Source organism: Mirounga leonina, unplaced genomic scaffold (assembly GCF_011800145.1).
Source record: "Mirounga leonina isolate KUSES-001 unplaced genomic scaffold, KU_Mleo_1.0 Mir_115, whole genome shotgun sequence".
NCBI classification, from domain to species: domain Eukaryota; kingdom Metazoa; phylum Chordata; class Mammalia; order Carnivora; family Phocidae; genus Mirounga; species Mirounga leonina.
In genome coordinates, this window is record NW_023270268.1 from 49,341,080 (window position 1) to 49,362,421 (window position 21,342).

General features: G+C 40.7%; 1 protein-coding gene across 2 annotated transcripts; it reads right to left on the minus strand.

Annotated features, from left to right (window-relative positions):
- Nucleotides 1-6,670: 6,670 nt before the first annotated feature.
- Nucleotides 6,671-21,069, minus strand: CUNH3orf33 (chromosome unknown C3orf33 homolog). Of its 2 annotated transcripts, none has more exons than XM_034997589.1 (5): nt 20,812-21,069; nt 17,601-17,660; nt 12,908-13,055; nt 10,971-11,131; nt 6,671-7,473 (listed from the first exon to the last, which is right to left on the minus strand). In XM_034997589.1, the coding sequence occupies exons 1-5, from the start codon at nt 20,923-20,925 to the stop codon at nt 7,075-7,077; spliced, it is 882 nt and encodes a 293-aa protein (XP_034853480.1). In that variant the 5' UTR covers nt 20,926-21,069; the 3' UTR covers nt 6,671-7,074. The 2 variants fall into 2 exon arrangements, with proteins under 2 accessions (XP_034853480.1, XP_034853490.1); XM_034997599.1 differs by lacking the exon at nt 20,812-21,069 and adding an exon at nt 20,538-20,618.
- Nucleotides 21,070-21,342: the final 273 nt, after the last annotated feature.

Sequence of the window (21,342 nt, forward strand, 5' to 3'; positions counted from 1 at the left end):
AACTAGGGCATTGACTTAATTCCTAGCTGAACATCACCTTCTTTCCTGAAGAATACTGAACCGTTGAATCGTATCTCAATCCAATTCCACTTCATCATGGTTTGCAAAACTATCTAGCTAATTAATGGCATCTTCCCGTTTTCTATCACTGATACCATTTTTTTCTATTTAATATTTGATATTTTGATGTAATTTGAATGGAAGTTAAAAGAATGAGCTCAACGGCCATCTCGAAACAGAAGTAGAGTTCATTCATTTTAAAGCTTTTTTTACTACTTCCCTTTTAAAGTTCTGTTCTTAATATTTTTAATAATTTTTTAATTAACTTTTTTAAAGTAAGGTCTTTGCCCAACGTGGGGCTTGAGCTCATGACCCCAAGATCAAGAGTCACATGCTCTACTAACAGTCAGCCAGGCGCCCCTGTTCTTAATATTTTAATTTTTAATCTTGCATTTTTAATTTTTTTCATTCTTTTTATAAATTTGCATTACTTGGGGCACCTGGGTGGCTCAGTTGCTTAAGCATCTGCCTTCAGCTCAGGTCATGATCCCAGGGTCCTGGGATCCAGTCCTGCATCGGGCTCCCTGCTCAGCAGAGGAATATGCTTCTCTCTCTCCCTCTGCCACTCCCCCTGCTTGTGCTCTCTCTCTCTCAAATAAATAAAATCTTAAAAAATTTTTGCATTACTTTCTTCCTGTGACTTGCCTTCATTGAAATAGTTGCATTGGTAATGACATTAGGAAAGCTCCAAAACACTGATGGGATACAGGACACACTATCCCAAAAGTGGCACCTTGGCAGAGTGAGTATTTTAAGCTAAAGGAGTCTGAGAAAACAGCAGGAGCAGGAAGGTCATTCTGATCTCCCTCCCTTGCCCTTCTTCCCTGAAACTGGTCACAAAATCCTCCTGAGAGAAGTGCCTTCCCTATAGCTGGAGGTCTGTTTCTTCAGGTCTTTATTTCCTTATGAAAGTTCTCGTGTCACATAAAACGTGTATTAAATCAATTTATATCCTTTTCTCCTGTTACTCTGTCTTTATCAGTTTAATTTTCAGACCCAGCCAGGGACCCAAAGAAGGTAGAGGAAAACTTTTTCCTCCCCACACCACAAAGAAGAGTCGGGAAACCATATCCACCCCAGCTATCCCCCCAGTAGCTCAACTCCTTAGTGTATCTGCCATCCCTATTAATGGTGGCTTAAGTAATAATATTCCGTTGGTGCCATGAATTCTGAAGTGCTGTTGTTTCTTGGCTTCCTGAATCATGCTGTTTCTTTGAAAAGTCACTGTTCAAATCAATGCCATATAAAACCATTGGATTTAGGACAAACTGTCCACAATCTGCCCCTTGACAACACATGGAGAGACTCAAGTCTCAAAGATGCAAATGTACAGGAGCAAAATATGTCACCCCAAAATATGGCTCTTTGACATAAAGATTACCTTGAGCTGATTATTTTTAAGAAACTGCAGATAGAAGTTCTAAAAACCAAGTAACAGTTGCTCTTTTATCAGAACAATTTACATTTATAAGGGACATCTCCATTTGTAAAGGTGTCTCTCTGTCTACCAGGGAAACTAAATCTGACTCTAAGTCTTTAGAAATTTATCAGTGGAGAAGGCATGGATTTAAATCTGCATAACCACCTTACCCTTGTTTACTGGGCTTTTCAGGGTAACTTCTCATAACTGGCCTCCCCATCCCCCAACATCTTCTAGTCTTTAGCTGGAGCTGTTATTTGAGGGGATGGCTTAGGCCATTTTGGGGAGTTACTCAGTTTTCCTTGGTATCTCCCGGGTATACAGGAGGTATACATGTTATTAAATTCTGTTTTTCTTCTATTAATCTGTCTTTTTATTATAGGTGTGTCTCAGCCAAGAACCTAGAAGAGTAGAGGGAAAATTATTTTTCCTTCCCCCTACAAACTTCACCTTGGTGAGGAACCAAATGATGCTGGAGAAATCCAGAAGAAGATAAAACTCTTAGCACATTATCTGTTTGCCTCAGATGTGGTTAATTCTCCTAAGCGGGTTTTGCAAATGTACCAGGTCGGTGTGAGGTACTGGCTGGGATCTTTACTATTCTCAGAGTCACCTGAAAGAGCAGGAATAAATGAGAGATGATGAGGACCTATTGGGGTTTGGAGCAAACGGTCAAGAAAGAATTCTTAAGCTATCTTCAGTGCAAAAAGGTGGTTTTATTAAAGCACAGGGGCAGGACCCCTGGGCAGAAAGAGCTGCATTAGGGTTGTGAGGGGTGGTGATTATATACTTTCAAGGTGGGAAGGGGGTTAGGGCCATTGTAAGTCTATAGGGAATTTTGGAAGCAAGGTTTCCAGGACCTTGAGGGGGTTAGCCATTGTTAGGAAAAGGGCATTTATTACTGTCTAGTAAAACCTTAGTCATGAGACCCTTCAGATGTGTATCAGTGGACCATATGCTTAGGGGATGATTGCCAACATATATCTTGGGGGATAGAGATAAGGGAAGTTAAAGGAATTTTTTTATGTTAAAGAAGTCTTACAGGATCCCAGAGGTCGGGATAATGTTAAGCCAAGATTGCCTTTTGCCCTTAGCAAAGTATTAACATGGAGGCAGCTGAGTTCCTAGAGGAATGTCACCCTGCCTGTTTCAAGGACTTGTCAATGGGCTGTAAGTAGTAAGAAAATTTCATTTTTTTTTTCATTTGCCTTGGTTCCATATCAAGAGATAGCAGAACTATTGAGATCAGTGGCCCTGATTCTTCTTTGAGTCAGGTGTTTTTTAAAAATTGCTTTTCTGGGGGCACCTGGGTGGCTCAGTCATTAATCATCTGCCTTCAGCTCAGGTCATGATCCCAGGGTCCTAGGATCGAGCCCCGCATCAGGCTCACTGCTCAGCGGGAAGCCTGCTTCTCCCTCTCCCTCTTCCCCTGCTTCTCCCTCTCCCTCTTCCCCTGCTTCTCCCTCTCCCGCTTCCCCTGCTTGTGTTCCCTCTCTTGCTGTGTCTCTCTCTGTCAAATGAATAAAATCTTTAAAAAAAATAAAAATAAAAAATTGCATTTCTGGCAGCAGATTCCCCAGGCTTTCCCAGTGGTGGGAAAGACCAAGCTGATTTAGAAGATTTCAGGACCAAATGTATAAGAGGGCTTGAAATAAGGAAGAGTTGAACAGTTAGAATTTGTGGAGCAGCAACCATCCCTTCTCTCTCCTGTTCACCCAGGGGAGGAAGATTTGAAATTAGCACTTCACTCCCTTTTCTACTAGACTGAGGGTGCCATATATCCTGTTTCCACTAAGTTAGGGAATAGTGATTATCTCTTTTCTGATGTTTGCTAAGCTACAGAGCCTTCTAGTACTTCATTTACCTGAGATAAGGAGAAAGAAGCATGATAAAAAGAGGGAAGCAAAAGAGAGAGAGTGGCTGGTGAATAGCTTACATCCCTACCACTTAGTTTAAGAATACATGAGTTTCCAGGGTACCTGGGTGGCTCACTCAGTTGAGTGGCTGACTTCAACCCAGGTCATCTCAGGGTCCTGGGATGAAGCCCTATGTTAGCATCAGGCTCCCCGCTCAGCAGGGAGTCTGCTGTCCCTCTCCCTCTGTCCCTCTTCCCACTCACTCGTGCATGTGCATAAGCGCTCTTTCTCAAATAAATAAAATCTTTAAAAAAAAAATGCACAAGCTTCCTGTAAGGTGAATTGACACCATGGAAAGTGGCAGGACTGAAGCTGACTTGCTAATACTCCCCACAACACATACCCATGAATGGAGTGATTAAGCCCAGTCACGTTCCACAATTAAACTCATGTGTCCTTGCCATCCCTGGTGGTGGGGATCCAACAGTAAAAGGCTGTGGACTAAACTGCCTTGGGGGGGCGCCTGGGTGGCTCAGTCGTTAAGCGTCTGCCTTCGGCTCAGGTCATGATCTCAGGGTCCTGGGATCGAGCCCCACATCGGGCTCCCTGCTCGGCGGGAAGCCTGCTTCTCCCTCTCCCACTCCCCCTGCTTGTGTTCCCTCTCTCGCTGTGTCTCTCTCTGTCAAATAAATAAATAAAATCTTAAAATATAAAATAAATAAATAAATAAATAAATAAATAAATAAATAAATAAATAAACAAACAAACAAACAAACTGCCTTGGGAGTTAAGCAGGTAGGGAGAGAAAGAGGTAAGAATCTTTCAATCCAGGGGACTATGATAGGGAGCCCCCAGAGAACCCTCAAGGAATAACCATGACCAAATGTGTTAGAGAAGAACCAGCATTTGGACATCTGTCTCATGAATGAAACTAACACATGTCAACACAAGGAAAGCAAAATGTAAGGAGACTTTGGTTGTATGTTTTCTCTCTCTGGGTGTTGTTGGAATATACTTTTAGCTGCCAAATAATGACAATGCTGGATCATATATGTATGGGCACAGTTTTCACTCTCTCTCAAGTTTTGTTCACAATTAATTATGATAAAGCTAGTGTTGCTGTCAACATTTCACATATAAGAAGTATGACTGGAAAATGACAAATTAATAAAACACAAAAAAGGAAATGTGAGTCTTGAAAGAAAATATATTGAAAGGGGCCATTAGAATCCAATCATTTAGAAAAAACAGTAAGAACTAAATTTATTTGATAGAAATATATTTATTTTTAATTTATTTTTTAAGATTTTATTTATTTATTTGAGAGAGAGAATGAGAGAGAGAGCACATGAGAGGGGGGAGGGTCAGAGGGAGAAGCAGACTCCCCGCTGAGCAGGGAGCCCGATGAGGGACTCGATCCCGGGACTCCAGGATCATGACCTGAGCCGAAGGCAGTCGCCCAACCAACTGAGCCACCCAGGCACCTGATAGAAATATATTTAAAAAGTAAAGTGGTCTAGGGGCGCCTGGATGGCTCAGTCGTTAAGCGTCTGCCTTCGGCTCAGGTCATGATCCCAGGGTCCTGGGATCGAGCCCCGCATCGGGCTCTCTGCTCGGCGGGAAGCCTGCTTCTCCCTCTCCCACTCCCCCTGCTTGTGTTCCCTCTCTTGCTATGTCTCTCTCTCTGTGTCAAATAAATAAAATCTTTAAAAAAAAAAAAAAAGTAAAGGGGTCTAGATACCCAAGATACCAAAAGGAAAGAAGGCCAAGGGAAAAAGGCAGTCATAGACCCTGTTTTTTTTTTTTTTACTTTTTTTATTGTTATTTTAATCACCATACATTACATCATTAGTTTTTGATGTAGTGTTCCATGATTCATAGACCCTGTTGTTCTGAAGATAAGAGACCAAGAAGTAAATCCTTTATTTGAGAAAGGCAAAGAACTCAGGCTTTGGTCAGAAATTCAGCCTAAAAGGGAATTTTCTACTTTTTCAGATGACCTTATTATAACTGTCTCATATAATAAAGATCTAGCCTCTGTAACTGTATAGTTCACCTTGCCCTTGGACCATCAAACAAGCTGATCTACAAGAGAGACCAGAGACAAAAGCCAGAAAAACAGACATTGTTGACCCAGAAGAAAGCTGCTGGCCAATGGGATTCCTCCTAACCTTCAAGTACATGTTAATACTGCTACTACCTAAGTGGAGAACAAGAATATTCAGTAAATGGTGACTGCACACAACAGGAGTCCCGCTGGTCTATTTTTCTTCTTGTCCACCTTGTCCATAAAATCAGGGTTTTCCTGCTAAATAATCAAGGCAAAGGTTAGAACAAGTCATTTCATCTAGTCCACAAAAAGACCTGCACCAGCTTCACCTTCACACAGCTTATCTGGAAAGACAGTGGTGCACCAACTGCGTTGGCAGAGGTCATCAGAACTGATTACAGTGGTAACTGTGATGAGATCCGACATCACTGGGAGGCAAACTGGGAAAGAAGCAGGCCCACGAGCTTGCCACAGAACTAGTTTTAAATGTACTCTGTTAACTTCTCTGTCAATAAAGATAGAACATCCCCTTAAAACAAAGAGAAAAGCTATTGAGGCATTAGACCCAGGGGATAAAAGCTAGGATGTAACATCCTATCCTACCCCAAAAGTGATGAAATAAAATCACAAGAACAAGAACCTGTGGAAGATTTGAGACCTTACTAAAAATTAATGTTGTTTAATTAGAAAATGTTGGGAAATCTACTTTACGTTTTCACCAGCAGTCAGGAAGCAGCAATAAGCTTCTCATGATGAATTACTGATTCTAACAGTAGTCAGTTCTTTAGACCACGTGGAACCTCTGACTTTTGTCAGCATCATAAATCATTAAGAAAACCTTCTATAGACATTGTGGATGTTAGTGGATTATCGCTGGTGTTATAAGAGAAGCTTGTAGTGTTAGGATGATTTTAGCAGCAAATATATGTGTATATCAGATCCTCAAACGAACTCAAACTGGCTTTAAAAACAAAGAAATTTACATGTCACATGAGGAACTGGGACACAAGATACTTCAAAGATTGGCTACTTTAGGGGCTCAACAATGTCTGAAGCATCCCTGTACTTTCTTTTTGGTTGATGACACCCTCAGCACATTGCTTTCCGTCCTTACAGTTATCCTCATGGTTCTGTCTGGAGGGTTATCCCCTTCATCTAACAACAGGTAGAAATTAGCCGTTCTTTATTACTAGAAATGGTTTAAGTGACCTTCTCATGGAGCTTTGCCCCACACTGTTAGGCAGTTAGAAAGCAATCAGGCGAAGAAAGTAGCCTCAGCCATGATGTGTACAGAGTTAGTTTATTACAAGTAATCAAAATTGATAAAACTGGAAAAGTAAACAAATACTTTCAACAAAAATTAAATATGGATGCCGAAAATAACTACAATAACAGTGCCCAATAGTTAAACTCTCTCTTCAAATATTAACACTAAAGGTACACATCCTTTATCCTGGTAACTTTATTGAGTATTCAATTTTTCCTAAAACCATATTACATTAATCACAATTTGCTTAAATTATTCTGATACTACATTTAAAACAATCATCTCTTAAATATTTAAATACCATTAGAGTGCAACTTCGATCATTCAGAGAAATTTCCACTTCAACTCAATGAAAAACATCCATATATTTACATATTTTACTCTTTTCTGAGTGGGTCACCTCCAGACCTCTTGGAATAGTTCACCCTTTTCTACGAAAGTGTATGTGATTCATAAGTTCTCTGAATTTCAGTATTAAGGAGTAGTTATTTATGTTGTCTTTCCATGTTTCATAAGTCCTTCTAAATTTGTCATAATAACCTTCTTTTTTCAAATTGAAATCTGATCCAATGTTTTTAAAATAACTGTCTTTTTTCCATATTTCTCTCCAGGAGCCTTTGAATTTTTCCAAATAACTTTCTTCAGATTCTTCCTTCCATATTCCTTCTCTTTTTTTTAAGGCTGTTAATTCGGCTTTAAGTAAGTTTCTGTGAATTGTCCAGTAGATTTTAGAATCATAATCTAGCCCTTCAACAAGAACAGTTTTGCCAAGGCCTCTTCTCAAAATTTCTTCATTCAGACTCACACTAAAAAATCTACCCTTGAATAAAAAATAACACAAACCAATTACTAAAGAAAATTGCACTATACCTGTAACATCTTCTTCACTTTAAAATTTATTTATTTACTTAAATTAAATCGTCATTCAGAAGGGCGCCTGGGTGGCTCAGTGGGTTAAGTGCCCAACTCTTGATTGTGGCTCAGCTCATGATCTCAGGGTCATGATACCAGCCCCGCGGTGGGCTCTGTGCTCAGTGCACAGTCTGTGCGAGATTATCTCTCTCTCCCTCACCCTCTGCCCCTCCCTTTCCTCCAGGCATTCTCTCTCTCTCCCTAAAATAAATACATGAATAAAATCCTTAAAAATAAATAAATAAATCAGTCATTCAGCAACTTATCTTTCAGAGAAAAGCCAAAAAACATAAAGCAAAGGGATCTCCAAGAGCTTAAAACAGCTAACGCTAAATCCAAGAATTTCATTACTAGAAGAGATCCTTATTCGAAGTCAATTCCCTCTTTTATTTTTATTTTTTTAAGATTTTATTTATTTGAGAGAGAGAGCATGAGCAGGGGGAGGGGAAGAGAGAGAAGGAGACTCCCTGCTGAGCAGGGAGCCTAAAGCCAGGCTCATTCACAGGACCCTGAGATCATGACCTGAGCAGAGGGCACTCGCTTAACCCACTGAGCCACCCAGACGCCTCTTAATTGCTTCTTTTGTAACATAGCGTTTCTCCACAGACTCACTGGTCTTCTAACCCAAAGAGAAGTAGAAGTAGTAAAATATAAAAAGTGTTTTTGGTTTGTTTGCTGTTTGGAGGGGGAAAGGAGCACACAGGATAGGCAAAACAACAGAAGGCCATAGAAAAAGAAACTAAAAAGTATACAAATGCAGATTGAACTGAATCATCACTGAACTGTTAGGTTAGGCTTCAGAATTCCAGCATGTAAGAAGATGCTGGCATGTAAATACATTTTTAAAAGACTTCCCACAAAATAATTAACATTAAAAATAGTCCTGGACTTTGAATCTTCATCCTTCAGGAAATTTCCTTCAAGGAAAACCTCATTTCCTAATCAAACTGGGTAAGTGGGATTTTTTCCCACTAATTTATAGCTCAGTCAGCGGACCTGAGACTCTTGATCTTGGAGTTGTGGGTCTGAGCCCCATGTTGGGTGTACAGATTACTTAAAAATTTTTAAAAATCTTAAAATAAAAAAAAAAAAAGAGATCCTGCTTAGCTGTTTATATAGTCCTTGTGGGATTTTAACCTAACAAGATTAATTTTAACAACATATTAATAATTTAATAGCTTTGTTAGTCAAGTACTTCACAGTTAAATTTTAAAAATGTGAAAACTCCAGGTTTCAAGTAGGAGACATTTTTTAGGACTTTCTGAAGGAACGAAGTAACCTTTTTTCCCTTAAATGCAGTAACTTTTGGTTATAATAATGAGTTAATAAATACAGTCTTAAAGGATTTATCATATTTTTCTCAATCTTTTAAATTTTAAGAGCTCATTCCCTTAAACCAAAATCAGAATAACTAAAATTCAACCTCACACATTAGTAAAATTCAACAGATGTAAATTACCACCATGTGCATATACTGCATAGTTTGGTCACCTAGGAAGCAATATAAGCTAAAGTATATAAGGCGAAGTATGAGCTCAGGAGCCAGAAAGAGCTGGGTTGAATACAGGCTCTTCCACTTAGTTACCCTGAGTCCCATCTGTAAATGGGAATAAAAACAATGACTGCATAGGATGGTTTTGAGGATAAACAAAATATACTTCTCAACTTAGAATTTTTTTTAATTTTTAAAAATTTTTTTTAATTTTTATTTTTTATTATTTATAATTTATTTTATTTATTTTTAAAGATTTTATTTAGCGGGCACCTGGATGGCTCAGTCAGTTAAGCATCTGCCTGAGGCTCAGGTCATGATCCCAGAGTCCTGGGATGAGCTCCGTGTCAGGCTCCCAGCTCAGTGGGGAGCCTGCTTCTCCCTCTGTCCCTCCCCCTGCTGGCCCCTGCTCATCAAAGAAGACTTATTTATTTGAGAGAGAGAGCACTCATACACATGGGCCAGCAGGGGGAAGGACAGAGGGAGAAGGAGAGAATCTCAAGCAGACTCCCTGCTGAGTGTTGAGCCCAATGCCTGGCTCGATCTCATGATCCTGAGATCATGACCTGAGCAGAAATCAGGAGTCAGACACTTAACCTACTGAGCTACCCAGGCACCCAAATTTTTTTATTTTTAAGTATCTCTACACCCAACGTGGGGCTCTAATTCATGACCCCAAGATCAAGAGTCACATGCTCCACTGACTGAGCCAGCCAGGTGCCCAAAGAAGGTAATATTTTTTTTTTTATATGTGGTGATGATTTTTTTTTTTTTTAAAGAATTTATTTATTTATTTGACAGGGAGAGACACAGCGAGAGAGGGAACACAAGCAGGGGGAGTGGGAGAGGGAGAAGCAGTCCTCCCGCCGAGCAGGGAGCCTGATGCGGGGCTCGATCCCAGGACCCGGGATCATGACCCGAGCCGAAGGCAGACGCTTAACGACTGAGCCACCCAGGTGGCCCGAGAAGGTAATATTTTTATAAGGCCTTTGGCATCTTTATTTTGTATTACCAGCTTACTTTTCACTGTAAAACACTTCAACCAATCAGTGTTGGATAATTCTTACTTTGAAAGCACTGAATATGATCTGGACATACAGAAATTAATGGGTTTCATCAGGCTTTCTATTAATAGTTCAAAAAGCTCTAAAGAATTAAAATGGTTACAATTTTAATCACTTTAACGTGAGGTTATTTTTTTCTTCAGGTTATTTTTGTTTGATAAGGGACTTTAAGAATAAGAAAACTGTTCTTAATCCTGTCATAACACTTTACCTATTTAGTTTTCTACATTCTTTTTTCAGTAATCGTCCACCAAAAGCAGTACGAAGTAAGGCTCACGCAAGGGCTCAGAACAGAGACACGGCAACACTGATGAAGCTCCATGGCATCCCCAGTTACACAATGGCCATGGTCAATCATAATGGTAGGAAAACTCTGAGGCAAAATCTTCAGATGACTGATTACTGATCATAAACAGGATTTAAAAATGCTCGACTTTAGAGTTCAGAGACTGAGCACTATTTACTTCAGAAAACACCCTTGCTCTTTGTAGTTTCCGGTTGACAGGGCTCACTCAACAAGCAGTTTCTAATAACAAGGGTGATACACTATACTCATGTGTAAGTAAATGTGTAAAGATAATCCTTAAGTGAGCAATGTCCAAAGTCATTAATAATTTTAAGTTTCTTCCATTTTTAAAATTTTTCATTTTTTCTATAATAAACATATGAATAAAATTTAATAACAAAATGTATATATGAAACACCTGGTTCTCTATACATGATCACTATGAATAGCAGTTAAGAGAGACAAAAATTTAGTCACATTGCAGATTCAAGGTTCTAATTAATGATGTTTGTGTATAAATAAAAAGAATAAAATATTGCTCATTATTTCTTCACTCTACTTACCTTATTCACTAGAAGATAGCAAAAGAGTACTGAATTCTCCTTTCCAAGAAGTTGAAACCATAACAGTTGGGAAGGTTTTAACTCTTTTTGTAACCACACCTTCCCAGTTTCAGTGAGTTCTACTCCTGCCAGCTTAACCAGCAAAACACCACATGGCTCTTCTAAAAAGGTTAGGTAGAAAATTGTCTAGCTTTAATACCATGTTGCAAAAGCAAACTTCAAAGTCACATGTCCCCTCTCCCAAACAACTGAATATATTGTTTCTTTACAACACCCAGACTCTCTAGATGTAGGTCCATTTATATCTGTATTCAAGTTTTCTTTTAAAGCAACCCAAGCATGTAACAGATGGAATAATGTAAAAAACCCATTTCAAAGTAAACTCCAGAACAGGATGGAGAAGCCATTAATAATAATATGCATATATGGCAATTTACAGTGCTGTGTCACTGCATGACCTCCAGAAGCAGGTTCCTATTGACTAGCATCCCAGAGTCGTGTAGTGTACAGCCTGGACAAACCCAGGGAGTGACTTTGCTGCCTGAGCCCTGAAGAGTCATCACTATTTCAGAGAGGAGAGATTCAACTGAGAAGGTAGAGGATTTATGAAGTCTAAATCCTGCTTAGATTGAAATGCCCAGCAAATAAACATCCTAGGTAATCTCTCTTTAGGGAACAATAGTCATTCAAAGTGTTTAAGTTCTGTTTGATTTGTTAAAAGAATCAATCATGTCAGGTATGTCTGGGGAAAAAAAATCAATCTGATTCCTTCACAGTCATATCTCGTTGAACAGGATATTCATTCATGATATTCATTCATTTGAGGGTAAAAAATAAGAACTCCTTTCTTTATAAAATTAAAACAATATTAAGAAGATCTTTAAATATAACTAAATTTATTCAACAAGTTTTAATTGGCTAACAATTATTTCCCTAGGGACTGTGAATAATGAGCTAGGTAGGAAAAGGTCCCTGCCCACCAGACGCTCAGTTTAGTGGGAGGATACAAGCCTAAACACATGATTATAGGAAAATGTGTTTAAGTACTGTAACCGCAGTGTGTATAACTTGGTGTGGGTGTAGTAAAGAAAGAGGCTAATTCTGCTTGGGAGTTAAGGAAAGCTTCACAGAAGAGCTGACATTTGAGCTGGATACTAAAGAACTGGAGTTCAATAGGAGCAAGGCACTCTGGGGAAACTGTGCTCCAGGGCATGAGAACCCAAGCAAACAGCAGGCCGGAAGGTCTATGTGGGTGGGGTCTTTGACACAAAGCAGGGAGACATGGGAATAGCAGCAGGAAACATTTTTAAATGTTTCCAGTCTCCTTTGGTGTCTCTTGTCCCCTTCTTCCGCACGCCACAGCACCCTACCAGTCTTCATATGGCTTGTCAAAGGGGCCAAGTTCATTCCCACACACCCTCTGCCTAGCCAGCCCTCTCTCATTCTTCAGGTCTCTGATTAAATAACAACTCATCAATGAGGCTTTCTCTGACCACTTTAGAGCTGTAGGTTCCCTGTTCACATGACTCCACTAATGCTCAAACTAGCACTTTGCTCCTTTTCTTCATAATTTTTAGGACAATCTTCATTTGTCTGTTGTCTATTTTCCACTTAGACTGTAAGCTCCAAAGGGCAGTCTTGTCTGTTTCCCTCAACACCATACAGCTAGTATAGGGCCTAGAACATAACAGTTGCTCAATATTTGTGGAAAGAATTCATGAACGCCTGAATGAAATACTGAATGGTTGAATAAAAGGAGGAAGGGGGGAAAAAAGGAAATCTGGAGCCAAATTAAATAGTTCCTCGTATTTAAAGCCAAGAGTTTATACTTTTCTCACAAAGTTATTAAAACTTAAAATGACATTTTTTGCTATTTTACAAATAACTTCTAATTAACAAATACTAAAATACTTGTATTAGTCTTGCACTTTACTTACTTTTCCATGAAGATATAATAGGTAAAGTGATAGGAATATGCTCAATTTCTAAACCATTCTCAGTTATTCGGCGTAATCGTCCACGTAGTTTAACATTCTTTCGTATAAATTCTACTGGAATATCTGAAGAACTTGTAAATTTTGATGTCTGTTGATTTATAAAAATATATATATAACATTTAATTATTATTTTCATTTTAAAATTAAGTATGTCAAATTGTCATCTAAACATTTAACAAGAAGACATAACCACTGAAAAATTTTAATTTGGTCCTTAATTTTAGATTAATATTTAACTATGATTTAATCAAAGTGTTTATAGGAGGGGGGCACCTGGCTGGCTCTGTTGGTGGAGCATGCAACTCTTGACCTTGGGGTTGTGGGTTTGAGCTCCACATTGGGTGTGGAGATTACTTTAAAAAAAATCTTTCAGGGGAAAAAAAAGTATGAATACTAAGAGTGAGAGTTAGTATTTTAAAAGATCCTGACAACTAGGATGATGGGATAAAATATAAAATTCTTCACCTGTACTCCCCAAAACTAATGTAGGATAGAAGAGAATAAACTAATTGTAGCACATATGAAAAAGATTAAGAACTTTTAGTTCATTGTGAACTCAAAATGAAATGAAAGTGTGACAAGTCTATAAAAAAAAAAGTACAAACTCCCTCTCCTCTTGACTCCCCACTGCTCCCCACCAAAGTTCAAACACCAAGCAACGTTGTAAGGAACAGGATCCAAAACAAGAGAAGTGAGGAAGCGATTGCTCTAAATCAGGCCCTAATAGAATATACTGTGCTTCCCTGGGTATCACATTTCATAAAAGGCTTCAACAAACTGGAACAAAGCTAGAAGAGGAGAAAAAAGATGATAAAGAGCCTGGAAACCACACCACATGAGAAAACCAAGAATATTTTGTACAGGAGAGATGAGACTTAGAAGAAGTAGAGAGGGTCACTAATGATGTCTTCAATTACTAAACATCTATCCCGTTTTAATTTTTAGGTGTTTCATTGACAGATATACATAAAAAGACCTAAGAGTGCCTTGATGTTTGGAGTTTTAGAAATTATTAAGGAGCTAGGGGACGAAACTGTCTATAGAATCCATGTTCATACTCTCAAGGAACTCACAGTCTATGTGAAGAACCTTTAAAGGGAGATTCCACTGCATCTACCTTTCCTGCATCCAATAATCCCTCAACAGCAGAAAGTTCGGTGCTGTGTTTCTGTCATATAACAGGCACTATCTGGAAGATGAACTAACAATATACATAAAACCAGAATACAACAGCAGAGCAATACATAAATAGGTTTAAGATAAAGTATAAGCAGGTGCCTGGGTGGCTCAGTCAGTTGGGTGTCTGCCTTTGGCTTGGGTCATGATCCCAGGGGCCTGCGATCGAGCTCCACGTCAGGCTCTCTGCTCAGTAGGGAGCCTGCTTCTCCCTCTCCCTCTGCCTGACGCTACCCGCTTGTGCTCTCTCTCTGTCAAATAAATAAAATCTTAAAAAAATATATATAAAGTATAAGTGCTAAAGGGCTTGGGTTCCTGGGTGGCTCAGTTGGTTAAGCATCTGACTCTTGATTTCAGCTCAGGTCATGATCTCAGGGTCATGAGATTGAGCCCCTGCTTAAGATTCTCTCTCCCACTCCCACTCCCTCTGCCCCTGCCCATGTTCCCTCTCTCTCAAATAAGTAAATAAAGTCATAAATGCTAAAGGGTCAAAAATCGAAAGAATAAGAACATTTGAGGAAGGTATCTTTAAAGGAAGTGAATTCTGAGCTTGTGATAAACATCCTGCTCTCTAGAAGAGGCAGAAAGATGATGCCACTAACAAGAACATTGTCCCTAAGCTTCAGATGGTGAAGGAAATGTCCTAAAGGCAAACAGACAAAAGCTGGAAGCACTGTGAAGAGAAAATAATAAGGGTTTCAAATTAAGGAAGATGAAATTTGAAATCCAGTTCTGCCACATATTAGCTGGATGATCTTGTGAAAATTACTTAACTTCTTCAAGCATCCATCTCCTCATCTATAAAAATTAGGTATAAGAACACCTGTTTCGGGGCACCTGGATGGCTTAGTTGGTTGACCATCTGACTCTTGATTTTGGCTCAGGTCATGATCTCAGGGTCATGGGATCAAGCCCCGAGTCAGGCTCTGTGCTCAGTGGGGAGTCTGCTTGAGATTCTCTCTCTCTCTCTCTGCCTCTCTCCCCACTCCCTAAATAAATAAACAAACAAACAAATAAAATCTTTTTTTAAGAAAATAGAACACCTGTTTCGTAGGATTATTTTAAGTATTAAATGAAATTATGTATATCAAGTGTTTAGCACAGTACTGAACTCAATCATTTTTTTTAATATGAAATTTGGACTTTTCTACCAGTAATTGAAAGAATATGAGAGATCGGTAAATTCAGGAGGAGGAAAAAGGGGAGAAAAACAGCAATACAAAAAGAAAGATGAAGGGGAGCTGTGAAGGCTCCTTGTGCCAGGTCCTTGGTTGGTTAATGCAATATCCATTCCCAAGCCTCTCTCCCTTGTCATCATGTACTTTAAGGGATGGAAAAGCTAAATGGCCACTTTCCCAACCTCCTTTCCACTTAGAGGTGGCCATATGATAAAAGGATGTAAGGAAAAGTATACTGAAGGCTTTTGGTAAAACTTTTGCTTTCTTGATAAAAGGAAAAGATGTGGCTGGCACCTTCCTTTTCCCTCTCCTCCTGCTTTGAACATCAATACACTATTTGGAGCTAGAGCAGCCATTCTGTGCCATGAGGAAAGGCACAGAGAATCATACAGACCTAAACTCTCTGTCACTGAGCCAGAGAAGCAATGCCAGCAGCATCCTACCTCCAGAAGTCTTATGACATGAGAAAAAAAGCCTTTTAACTTGGTTAAGCCATGGTTGCATGGGGTTTCTCTTACTTGTAGCCAAAGTTCTCCAACTGTTAAACAATAGAATTTTTTGTCCCCTAATGTCCCAATGTTCTTTTTCCACCTCCTTAGTTTGTTCTTCTCATCACTAGTCACTATTTTCAAAAACCATAAAATCTAAGAAAAAAAAGACACCAGAACTATAGTCTAAGATAAATAACTTCATAACATACTAATATAAATTTATATTAATGAATAAGTAATTTGCATAAATCAATAACATACCTAATATTGTATAACTTAAAATGATCTATAATTGATTTATGTAAATTTTTTTTAAGATTTTATTTATTTGACAGAGAGAGACACAGCGAGAGAAGGAACACAAGCAGGGGGAGTGAGAGAGGGAGAAGCAGGCTTCCCACTGAGCAGGGAGCCGGATGCGGGGCTCGATCCCAGGACCCTGGGACCATGACCTGAGCCAAAGGCAGACACTTAACGACTGAGCCACCCAGGCGCCCCGATTTATGTAATTTTTAAGGGCTAACAAGAGAAATAATCCCTTAGTATTATTTTACCTGAATTCTTTTTTTCAAGATTTTATTTATTTGTTTGAGAGAGAGAGAGAGAGCTAGTGAGAGAGAGAGAGCACAAGTGGGGTGAGGGGCAGAGGGAGAAGGAAACTCCTCACTGAGCAGGGAGCCCGATGTGGGGCTCGATCCCAGGACCCTGGGATCACGGCCTGAGCCGAAGGCAGACGCTTAACCAACTGAGCCACCCAAGCGCCCCTTATTTTTACCTAAATTCTTAATCAGATCATTTAGTATTTTGACAATTTTGAAACCTTCAAAATACAAATGTCATGGAACATAGATTGTAAGATAAACAAAAAAGTGGAATAAAAAGTGCTAAAGTTTCAAAAGTTCCACTCTAAAAATATATATATAAGCTAAACGTGAATGATTTACAAAATCATGGAGGTGTTAAAAGAAAAAAACCTATTAGATTATTAAATATAAGGTTAAAAATGAGTTCAAGGCACTTAATAAAAAAAGGGGGGATAAAAGTTCTGACACTGGAGTCGGAAAAGGCAACAGTTAGAAAAGATGTACTATAGTATGGTAACACTACGTAGTCAATGATAATATAAAACAATATAGAGATAATAAATGTAGGACATTAATATACACAGAAGCAATAAACCCATACCAGGTTGTAACATGATACTACAATTACACCCAGTGACAAGAATCAACTACATAAACAACACTTATAAATCTTGAATTGTCAGACAGATTCCACAATATCTATTATTAACATTATTGAAAGGGCAAAAAATATGCTAACTGAAAGCATAAGTTATTTTTTTACATCATACTTCTTGCTTTATTCATTAAATAGATCTTACAGATAATTGCAAATCAAAGAAAGTATAAATTATTCAGTGCTAAAGGATATAATTCGACTGTAATCTAAACCTAAAACCACTATACAAAACAGTTTTGAGACATGCCACAATGTCGGAAATGCCAATTTAGTGATTATCGCATTCTAGCCAACTAAATCCTTTACAGATGCCTTTTTAAGCACAAAGAAAAGTGATTATGGAAATACAGACTGGGTAATCACTTTCCTGTGGATGTGTTGCTTTTAAACCAAGATCTTAAAATAGGTTTGTTGTTCTAGAATAATATTTAAAACTTCTAATATGAATAACAAAATGATACACTGCTTGAAAGAAAACGGTCTTGAAGTGAGAAAAAATTAACTGTCTCTTGCTTTTCATTGTGCCTTCTTCATTTTTTAACTTACCATCCGAACACTTCTTAGAAGTAACATTGTTCCAGCTATGGCCATTACGGTGCTGATGTTCTTCAGAAAGAGATTAAATGATTAATTCTCACTAGTTATTATTCATGATAGTTAAAGTACTAACTGGAAGGGGAAAAAAAAGACTGACCTCCCTAAGTGTCCAAATAAGGCACATCCTTCAACTAAAGGCCCATTTCTCCCAACAAACTTTAACTGCCTACCTCTTCATTAATCTTCCCTCTTTTCTCCCAATCTGGCATGCACAGTAATTATATATGTAACATTGTATTGTTCTCTATTGACTGTTCCTTTTAACCATGAATTCCTTAAATGCATGAATTGGTCTAATACTTCAACAATGCCCACAGTAACTTGCATAACCCTGAGTCTACAGTGGGAATGTAAATATTTGGTAGAAAACTTTACCATCAAAACCTTAAAATATAATGGATGTATATGTGGGTAAACAGTTGGGGAGAACTTATCAATGTTTTTAAAGTGCTTCATTTAAACTGGAATAGATTGGGACAGCTCAGGTCCTGATCCCAGGGTCCTGGGATCCAGCCCCACATCGGGCTCTCTGCTCAGCGGGGAGCCTGCTTCTCCCTCTCCCTGCTGTTCCCCGTGCTTGTGCTCTCTCTCTCCCTGTCAAATAAATAAATAAAATAAAATAAAATAAAAACTGAAATAGACTTAAAAGAGTTTAATTTAAAAATAAGAACCTGCGACTCCCTCAACAAGAGTGATAATCTAACATGCTTTCCTTCAATAAATACAACTAGGTATGTAAGAAATGAAGCTGAAAATATAAACAAGGAAAGAAATGAAGATGCTAAGATTGCTCTTAGTGTTCAAGTGAAGCCACTTAGATCCAACTCTGATCTTGCTCTAAACATCAGGCAAACATAAAACAAGGCAGTGAAAATTTTATAATTACCAACACATAATGCCTTTTGTTTGTTCTGTGGATTTCCCATTTGTAGAAAAAAAAAAGGAAATATACACAAGGATACATCCTGTGATTGGGATATTTGGAATAATGTATCCATGTGCCAATTTATTCTATTTTTTAAAAATTTTTAAAAAATATTTTATTTATTTATTTGATAGAGAGAAAGAGAGAGCACAAGTAGGCAGAGCAGCAGGACCCTAGGATCAAGACCTGAGCAGAAGGTAGACGCTTAACCGACTCAGCCACCCAGGCATCCCTCCATGTACCAATTTAAACACCGTTTCCTCTCTCAATCTACTGAAGTCATTTTTTTAATTTGAAATAAGCCATGCACCAATTTCTGCTTCACTGGAAGAACCCAGGCCTTGTCAAATAACACGTGTGTATCTACCATTCATTAATGCCACCAGTGCGTATCTAGCCCTTGCTAAGTGGTAGGCAATATTCTAGGGATGAGAGCTGTACTGGTGAAGGAAACAGCAGGATCCCAGGCCTTGTGCTGCATGGCTGCAGAGCATTTGCAAAGCTCATGGTCGTACTCAACTTCTCAGAAGAATTTAACAAAGTTCATCATTCTCTCTGAAAATATTCTCTTCACTTGGCTTCTAGGACACCTGGTTTTCCTGATTTTCCTCCTCCTCCTTCCCTGTTTCTTCCCAGTCTTTGCTGACTTTTCATTTCCCAAATTCATGTTAAGAGAATCCCTCAGGTCCCAGGTCTCAATTCTAGGACTTCTTCAGTAACTTTTCTGACTTGTTCCATGATGCCATCCAAGCTTTAAACACTACTGGAGCTTTATGCAGTTCACTCCTAAAGTTCTATGTCCAGTTACAATCTCCCTTCAAGGTCAGATTCCTATATCTGGTTGCCTAGATAACATCTACAACTCTCTTTAGAATTTTAGTGACCATCTTCAAGTTCACATATCTCCACCTTCAAGTTCCCATGTCCAAAGAGTCCTCTAGATTTTCCCAACAAATCGCTGACCCCTAAGTCCTCCACAGAAGCGACTTTGACCACCATCCACCCAGTGGGCAGCCCCCTTGACTCCTCTTTCTTTGCACCCCACCCCAAATCAACCACACCACCCCCGGGGGATTAGCCACAATCTTGTCTCGCCTGGTCACCTAAGATGTCCCACTCTTGGTCGAACTCCAGTGCTCTCTCACTTCATTCAAAACATAAGGCCTACAGGGGCGCCTGGGTGGCTCAGTTGGTTGAGCGACTGCCTTCGGCTCAGGTCATGATCCTGGAGTCCCTGGATCGAGTCCCGCATCGGGCTCCCTGCGCGGCAGGGAGTCTGCTTCTCCCTCTGACCCTCCTCCCTCTCATGCTCTCTGTCTCTCATTCTCTCTCTCTCAAATAAAAATAAATAAAATCTTTAAAAAAGGGCGCCTGGGTGGCTCAGTTGGTTAAGCGACTGCCTTGGGCTCGGGTCACGATCCTGGAGTCCCTGGATCGAGTCCCGCATCGGGCTCCCTGCTCGGCAGGGAGCCTGCTTCTGCCTCTGACCCTCCCCCCTCTCATGTGCTCTCTCTCTCTCTCATTCTCTCTCTCTCAAATAAATAAATAAAATCTTTAAAAAAATAAAAAAAAATAAAATAAAATTTGCTTTTCATCCTAATTATAAATGTATCTTACAAATTTGAAGCTTAGAACTAACTGAAGATAGGGGCGACTGCCTTCGGCTCAGGTCATGATCCTGGAGTCCCGGGATCGAGTCCCGCATCGGGCTCCCTGCTCGGCGGGGAGTCTGCTCTCCCTCTGACCCTCCCCCCTCTCATGTACTCTCTCTCTCTCTCTCTCATTCTCGCTCTCTCAAATAAATAAATAAATCTTAAAAAAAAAAAAACATAAGGCCTACAGGACCCCGTGCCCCCCCCCCCCCCGGTCTTCTGTGCCTCGCCGTCCCCAACTGCTCTCGGGGGCCGCTGACGCCCCAAGCTGTGCTGCGTCTCAGTCTCCGAGGTGTCCCCGGGACCCACCACGGTCCTGGCGGTAACGAGGCAGAGCTGGCCTCCTTGGACCGCCGCGCCCATCTCACGCGGCGAGCCCAGCCCGGCCGCGCTCCTCCCACCGCCGCCCCTCACTCGCTGACCCCTGCGACAAGGCCCTGCGACAAGGCCCTGCGACAAGGGCCTCCGCCCCGCCCGGGCCCCAGCGGTTCCACTGCGCGGGGCTTCCCGCAGCCCGTCTCCCTCAGGCTCGCTCCGCGCGGCCCCAGGCCAACCGCCTGCCCGGCCAGCGGGTCTCCGGTACCCGGACGAGGCGCAGGTGGTCGTCCGCCCACTGCGAGACCCGCGCCACCACATTGGGCGCCGCTGCATCCTGGTCCGGCGGCCGCGAGGCCGGGGCCACAGGCCGCCCCGCCATGTTCCCGGCTTCCCGCGAGCCAGCGGCGCGCTCCTCGGGCGGACGACAGGGGGCGCCGCGCTCCTCGGACGGACGGCGCGGATCCGGGCTCCCGTGGGGCGCCGCGCGCGCACTGACCGCGGGGCTCCAGTCTCCGCCGCCTGGGAGTGGCCTGACGGCTGGCTATTCCCTCGCTCGTCGCCTGTGGGCGGGCCTCGCAACTGAGTTGGAGACATGCGTCAGTGACCCCCACCCCAGCATTTATGCAGGGGGTTTCCGTCGCGCTGGACGTCTAGGGGGGGCAGGGACGGAGGCTGAAGGCCTCCCGGCCATCCTGGCGGGGAGGGGAGATGGTCAGGGCGTGACTTCAGTTAACCCAGCCTTAGTGTGGGTTCCGCATCTGCAATGCAGAAAGGAAATTGAAGTAGTCCATTACTT